Source organism: Schistosoma mansoni, chromosome 4, assembly GCF_000237925.1.
Source record: "Schistosoma mansoni strain Puerto Rico chromosome 4, complete genome".
Classification (NCBI taxonomy): Eukaryota; Metazoa; Platyhelminthes; class Trematoda; order Strigeidida; family Schistosomatidae; genus Schistosoma; species Schistosoma mansoni.
In genome coordinates, this window is record NC_031498.1 from 27,596,519 (window position 1) to 27,605,070 (window position 8,552).

The window sequence follows — 8,552 nt, forward strand, 5'->3', positions numbered from 1 at the left end:
TCAATTTGGTAAACAACACCCCCGCCACGAGAAGGCAGTGAGTTGGACTTGCCTGGCAGAGGCTATATATTGTCGTGGCCATGCGAGAGCATCTGGAGAGGGAGAGCGGACTCTCCCCACTCTCAGCCGTACCAGGGCATTTGGGGGCTTTTAATGCAACTTAAATCTCAAACTGCCGACTGAAATCCAATACGATATTAATTCTCCATCAAAACAAACTACTTTAACGTTTTAAAATTGAAATCCAATCGTGATCGTAGAATTCATAAAGTTATCCGGACTTTTTGTTCTTGTTTCTCACTTCCTTTTCCCTTTCAAAAACTCGAATCTAAACGCAGTCACAGTATGAAATAACAATCGGAAGTTTATCCTTCTAGGAACTGATACATCGTTGTTATCTGTTTTTTATGTAAGTGAGTAATTTATACATGGATATGTAAATTAGAAAATTTAATTTCCTTCCTTTTATTCATTTTTAGGTTTAATCTATCTAATATTTAAGTATTTCGTTGAACGTTACAATCTCTACTATGCCTATTTACCTAGTCGTATTGATTCACACATTCATTGGCTTGCAATCAGTTGTATGTTAGCTTCTGTCTTCTTATTACAATTAAATATATTTATGTTTATTGTTTTACGTGCCAATACTGTCAGTCATGCTTTAGTAATTTGTTCATTATTGGGTTTAATATTCTCTGCAATATTAATGATTTTCACTATTATTACTGGATGGATAATGGCTGGTAGTAGTTCAGCACGTAAACTTCTATTTAGAAATGCACATTTAGTCTCTGCCACTGACGATTCATCTGTTGATCAACATAGTCAGTATAATAGTCCAATCAGTGTTCAACATAGAGGATCACATTTGAACGATATAACCAATGCAGTAAGTGTATTGTTTTTTTTTTAATTAATAGATTTGTTACGTGATTTTTGTTCTTCTTTCAGTTTCAAAATTTGATTGATAAATTTCATTGGAATCACGATCCGATCTAAGTTAGGAGTTCATTGGAAATCTCGGAGCACTTGACAACCGTTTAATCTAGTATGGGACTCCTTAAAAGTATGCATGCACGATACTGAAACCGGAAGTTGAACGCCAGGACCTAACCCGTAACCTCTAGACTACTGACTCGGAATTCGGTTGTGTATAAATCCAACTTCAATAAATCCATGATATTTCACAACCGTCTTCCAATGTCTTTAGTGGGAACTTCTTTACACCTGACATGGCTTTTCACTTGAACTCCAGATATTTCTTTTCGAAACTAGTTACCAACATAGGCATTGGAAGATGTTCACGCAATGGCGTAGATTGATTGGTGTTAAACTTCTACATTACTGGGTCCTAGTTCAGTGTCTGGAAGTTAAATGCTTACGCCCAATACAGATGGTTCTGAGTTAAATTCCCAGTTCCAGTGTCGTTCATGTATACTTTTGAGGAGTCCCATACTAAAACGAAACGATCGTCTGGTGCTTCCATATTTTCAATTGTTTTGTAATACCGTTTTTTAAGTCGTAATTATTTAAATTCAACTAATGAGCACTACAAAGTGAATCTGTTTACAAAATAGTGGGTTTTTTTCTCAAATCTATTTCTCACATTGTAGGCTTTGTCGTCCTAATAGCCTGTGGCTAAGTCAACAGTATTAACAAGAAAGCGATAGTTTTAAAGAGTTATTGCATGCGTTCAATTTTTATAAACATCTGTACATTCCCTATTGTATTGATATTTTAAATCGTATGTAGTAAACAAAAAATTATAACATTATATCATTAAATAGTAATGACTACAGTGTTGAATAGATCCTATACCATACAGTTCCTGTTATTTACTTCTTGTTCAATAATTGGAGTAAGGAAAATATATGTCTATAGGAGGCTAGAAAAGATTGCATTATAAATGGATTCGACAATAAATAACAAATGAGGTGACGTACTAATCAAGGGGTAAGGAAGAAAATAATTTATGGGTCAGATAATAGTTCAATTGACAGATAGGAAGAAAAGCGACAAACACAAAGGTCATAATAATAATAATAATCTGAGTAATAATCAAGAAAACTTGTATAAGGTAATAATAATAATAATAATAATAATAATAATAATAATAACTGATTAGAGTTTAAATGTAAAATAGTAATTTAAAAAACAAAAAACCGATAATAATCAGATAAAAGTACAGAAAAAAACAAAAAAAAAACAACCAAAAAACGTACCCAATGAGGGAATTAGAATAACATTAGGGTCACGTCGATTTTTTTTTTAATAAACTTTTTTTGTCCCCCTTAATCAAAAAATTTTCATCCCATTTTCCTTTTTTTTCAATCCGTTTCGTCCAATGAAATTCCTAGTTGTAAATGCGTTATAATTGGTTATGTCATTCTTGAAATTCGTATAAAAACTCTGTACTTATCGATATAAATAATTTTCTTCACAATATGGACGTCAGTAACGTGCAAATTAGAGGCTCTGTTGTTCCTCACGTAGTCACAGAAACGGAAAATGTATTTTTGAATACATTGTATCTGGTAGCGTTTCCATCACTGGAAGCGTTAAAGAGCGCCATTAGAACTTATGAAATAGCAACGTACTGCCATTATGCGGTGAGAGATTCTCATTTCCATGGAGATCGGAAGCCGTATATTAAATTTGTATGTTGGAGAAAGCTATAAAACACCAAGCGGTTCTTCGCAGCCGATTAGATGAAGGAGGTAATTTGATTAGTGTTATTATATTGTTCATTGACGTCTTCAATGGACACACAATGTCCGGCCTTCATCTTTTGTAAGTTTCTTGAAGGTTATTGGACTGTTGTTCGTGGGAATGTGCATCACAATCACGAGTGCAATTCCCTGAGGTACGACTGTAATACATGGATGCGCCGATTAACGGCGGAGGAATTGGAAACAGTGAAGCCACTGTTGATATCTGGAACATCAGCATTCAATGTGATACACTACGCATACCAATCCGCGTGCAGCTGGTTTGAAATGTCATCAAGAGGGTAAGCTTTCTTTTCTTTACAATTAACCCATTCATCGTATTCGTAGAGGCTACGATCTGATCTTCTTCAAATGTTCTACCGTCTTATGCTAACAAGAAATGTGGAAAGGTAAATCGAAATATGCTTTACAATGTATTGTAGCTTCCAACGGTATGTGTCATTTATCGAAGCAGCAGACGGGAATTTCTACCAATATTTGAGAGATCAGTTATTGTCCAAAAAGCACAAGTGGTCGAACGCTTTTAGACCAGCTGCAATGCTTCTAGATCAAAGCAATACAAAATTCGTTGAGACGACCCATCGAATTTTAAAGTTGCATAAGCTGAACAGAAAAACACCCGTGTTCAGATCGATATTTAGTGTTCTGCTTCGCACTGGATATTGGATAGAAGCTAGAGTTCAAAAGTACTCCACTGAATGCCGTAGCAGAGCTGTGCTGGGTCGCGAGCCTCAACTACGTCGTCTTCAGGAAACACTTACACCTGCTGCAGTCCAATAACCTTCAAGAAACTTACAAAAGATGAAGGCCGGACATTGTGTGTCCATTGAAGACGTCAATGAACAATATAATAACACTAATCAAATTACCTCCTTCATCTAATCGGCTGCGAAGAACCGCTTGGTGTTTTATAGCTTTCTCCAACATACAAATTTAATATACGGCTTCCGATCTCCATGGAAATGAGAATCTCTCACCGCATAATGGCAGTACGTTGCTATTTCATAAGTTCTAATGGCGCTCTTTAACGCTTCCAGTGATGGAAACGCTACCAGATACAATGTATTCAAAAATACATTTTCCGTTTCTGTGACTACGTGAGGAACAACAGAGCCTCTAATTTGCACGTTACTGACGTCCATATTGTGAAGAAAATTATTTATATCGATAAGTACAGAGTTTTTATACGAATTTCAAGAATGACATAACCAATTATAACGCATTACAACTAGGATTTCATTGGACGAAACGGATTGAAAAAAAAGGAAAATGGGATGAAAATTTTTTGATTAAGGGGGACAAAAAAAGTTTATTAAAAAAAAAATCGACGTGACCCTAATGTTATTCTAATTCCCTCATTGGGTACGTTTTTTGGTTGTTTTTTTTTTGTTTTTTTCTGTACTTTTATCTGATTATTATCGGTTTTTTGTTTTTTAAATTACTATTTTACATTTAAACTCTAATCAGTTATTATTATTATTATTATTATTATTATTATTATTATTACCTTATACAAGTTTTCTTGATTATTACTCAGATTATTATTATTATTATGACCTTTGTGTTTGTCGCTTTTCTTCCTATCTGTCAATTGAACTATTATCTGACCCATAAATTATTTTCTTCCTTACCCCTTGATTAGTACGTCACCTCATTTGTTATTTATTGTCGAATCCATTTATAATGCAATTGGAGTAATGATAGTGACACAACTGATAGTTAGACAAAAGATACATAAATAATCATACTAACTACAATTTCAAGGGTTATCCTATGGGAAAAGGCTAGAATTACCTCACTATGACAATAAGGTACCGTGAAGAAGACAAGGAGAGAGGGAGAGAGACGAATTTGTTGTCGTCTTCGAACATATTGTTTTTGTTTGTTTGTTTTCACCTAAGTTTTATAGTTTTATAAAAGCATAAGAAATTGTCTAATAACGTTCTCGTAACTTGTTTTATGTTCATGTTTTTGTATATATATATATATACTTATATGTAGATATCGAGATACTTTACAAGGTAACGATTATTATTATGATTGGCTTTATTCAATTTTATATTTTCGGTACATTATAGAATTCTCAGCACAAAGTATTCCAACAAGTTTCCCTTTTTTATATATTGATCGATCCTCAAGATAAATATTGAGTGATCGCTATTTAGAAGTTAGCACTCTAGTCAATCGACATCTAATTGATGTACATTCTTTTCGATGCATATTGCCAGTAATCACGATATCTCTGATTGAGCTCTTTTGTAACTCGTACAACGAAATGTTGTACACTTTCCAGAAACGCCCCTGAATAGTTTATGCGATTAATAGCCCTAATGATGTATTAAAGCATACTAAATTAGATAACTTACTGGAATATCGAGATGACAAGAACAGGTAGTCCAGATATTCAAGCAGGTTGCCGAAGCATAACAACGATACTCATCGTATCGATCAGTTGACATCACGGGTCATCTTATGTTTTCATTAATCTCTTCACTTAATTGATGATACTGTGTCATTATTGCTTGTCTTATAGAATTTTACTAGTTGCATTTAAATATTATACAGTTGTTTATTGTGTTGTAATCCACTAACATTTTAACGCAATAATTAACAAATACAAGTTCAGATCTATTATTTATTATTAACGTTGTTTGTTTTCATTCATCTTGTCAGGTTGGTGATCGAAAATCAGTGGTCGATGCTACTTTTCCTATGCACAGAAATAATAGTGATCCGAATCAGTTTACTCAACAATCGATAATAGATATATCACAAGCTAAAAATTTAACCACTTCTGTTCCTCCTTCACCATTATTATCACCTCCATCACCTCTTCTTACCCCTCCTACATGTTCTTTACAAGTATTTAATAGAAATGATATAAATAGACATTCACATCCTGTAAGAATTAATAATAAAGAACAATTTGTTGCACCAGTTTTATTAAATTTTCAAAAAAGGCATAGTATAGCTAATTTTATGAGTACACAATCTATGATTAGTTCATTATCGGAGAATAATTCTGATAATCATTCACAACTAGAAGATCATAATGATTAAAAGGAAATACATTCAGTGATAGGCAGTTATTCCTTTTGCTTTTCTTTATAGTTTCTATCATTACTTTTTTCAACAACGAGAACTAGAATAAAATCTGTTTTGATTTATCATCAAAGGCATATATCTTTATTTGTAAATCATCTTATATAAAACATTATCTCTTCAATTCTTAATACTCTTACTACTTCTACCATTATGGGATTTGAATCGACAACTGTATCTTAGTGCTAATGTGGTATGGCAACTCGAACTTATGTACGTACGTACGAAGTTCTACGTTGTGACTAACTGACTGACTTATCTCTTCAATTTGTCTTTGAATCACTTCTACAATAATTGTTGACAATTCCATTTTCATGTCATGAACATTATGACTATCATCTTTTGTTTTTTTTTGAGAAAGAGAATCCAGATTTTTCTATTTACTTTTTCATTGATTATTATTTGTGTAATTTTGTAATTTCTGCAATTATAGTTTGTTTATTCATATGATTTTCTATAATTTCTGCTTATTTATTAATTGAACAAAATGATTTGCTTTATAATAGATTATATGTGACTGGGGGAAATGTTCGTTTCTATGAGTTGAATACTTCTTGGTAATTACTTACTTTAAGCATACTTGTTAACTATCTTCCGTTTTTTTCCTATTACCATTGTATATATATTGATTGTGACAATAATGATGATGGTCAAATGAATGTACTTATCATAATTAAGGGGAAAAAACATTCTAAAAAATTATGTCTGCATTTTTTGCTTCTGTCCCTCTTTTGCACTCTTCGTCTATCTATCTATCCTGTTCACAATTTGAAGTCTAGCTTACTTGTTGCTATTTTGTGTATGTAGGCATGGTGATATGATTTATTGTTTAATTAAAGCTTAACTACGATAATCATAATATTCCAAAGATAAATTGATGATTTCATTTTTTTTGCTCAAAGTTAACATTGTTTTTTTTCTAAAAGAAAACACATGACGAATAAAGCTGTTCATTTTAGGTTTTTTCTCGTTGTTTTTAATTGATTTTTCCTGTTTTCTTCGTATGTAACGCAAAATATGGTTACCAACAAAATAGTAGGTGGTATATAGTTCGTATAGGGATGTCTTGTTCAGAATCGGGAAAAAAAATGTCTAGGTTTGTAAGCAAAAATGGACAGTGGCTAGCAGTGGAATCCAGGATGTGCGTTTCGTTCTATTTGGGGCTCGTCAGCTGGATGTATCTGCATCTCAGAGTTGATGTTCACTCTGGGACTCGAACCCAGTACCTTTCGCTTTAGGTTTTCTGTGCGAAATTCAATTATATATATATCATGTAAAATGAGCGGTGGAAATACTTTCATATAGTAGTGATCCCAACGTTTAAAATGATATTTTTAATATTACTTCTAGAACGTCGTAGAGTGAAAATGGTAATGTTTAGAATAACAATTACCCATTTGTTTCTATATACACTGTATATAAAAGCCAATTCAACTCTAATCTTAAGACAAAACTTGACTCAGTGACAGTATATGAATGAACTAATCGGATTTAAGATAGCACCTTTCGTGTTTTCGCATGAAATTTGTTCATCCATATACCTACAAAGTACTATCACCAACGTTCCTTCGTGATAAATACTGTGATCAAAGAGAATCTGGAGCCTTAAAAATCTATTTGGATATTTATAATGATTAAAGAAGATAGATTAACTATGTTCATAATGTTGAATTTACATGTTTTTCCGAAATACAGACAGAGTAACCTTTCAATGGTCTAAATAAATTCGATAATTTTGTAGAATTCGTTTACAAGTTTTAGTAATACTGTTTTCTGATCGACTAGAACTGACTGAAAATTCGTCGCAGTCTTTTTTAACTTGTTCATTTACTATACTCTTACCATATGACTTATAAGCCCAGTTTTAAATAGGACACTACTACACCGTTTTTCTTCTTTCCCGGCTTAGATACAAACGTTAATAAGAAAATTAATTAGTAAAGACTAATAGCGCTACATATTGACATTTAAAAGTCATGGAATCATAAGGAATGTGAGTCTTTCGACATGGGTGGATATGTAAGATAACATTGAAAAAAGAATCTAGTTTACCTAAAGGAAACGACGAATAAATAGTCAATAAGCGTATTCCGTCCATTTAAGCCCATTATTTAAATGTTCTTTTTTGGATATATGCTAATTGTAAAATGAATCCACGTGTTTATAACTATAAACTGGAATTCAGTGCTTAAACACGGATTGGTAAAATGGAATTTGTTGTTTTTCTTATGTTCTACATTAACTGTATGATTAAAAATCTTATATCATCAAATACTAAATGGTATCGTGAATACTCCTTTCTCTCGAACTCATAGCATTCTCAGACGCGTCTGGTTAAATAATTGTACACATTGTATGATATCTATCACAAATGTGCAAGAATTCACTGGATAACTAACTTATATTTTGTTTACTAATCCTTAGTCATTCAGTTTTCATATGATTATATTTGGCATTTTTCAAGGTTTTATCAACATCGTATTGTGGAACAGTGACTCAGGGGTTAAAATATTTGTCTTTCAGCTAACAGATTTCAGGCTTGATCGCAACTTCAAGTATTTTGGTTTGGGCGGCTTTATAATAGCAGTCCTTTAACTTCGTAATGGCAATTTATAAAAGTTAGCATTTTATATATTATGCAGAAATATCTATACCAGTGTAGTACAAACCAATCAGAATTTAACAATTTTTGTCATTTGCTAATTATTTATTTTAGTA

The 8,552-nt window shown here is 32.5% G+C and overlaps 1 protein-coding gene across 1 annotated transcript in view; it reads left to right on the forward strand.

The window, feature by feature from the left end:
* Smp_131030 (putative metazoan probable membrane protein) overlaps positions 1–6,799 on the forward strand; it is a gene marked incomplete at its 5' end in the record, with an annotated part of 39,750 nt that extends 32,951 nt beyond the window's left edge. Inside the window, 2 exons of the mRNA XM_018797370.1 lie at positions 480–892; positions 5,406–6,799. Of these exons, the coding sequence (XP_018652419.1) occupies positions 480–892; positions 5,406–5,792 (800 nt within the window). The 3' untranslated portion in view covers positions 5,793–6,799. The remainder of the gene's footprint in view (positions 1–479; positions 893–5,405) is intronic.
* Positions 6,800–8,552: the final 1,753 nt, after the last annotated feature.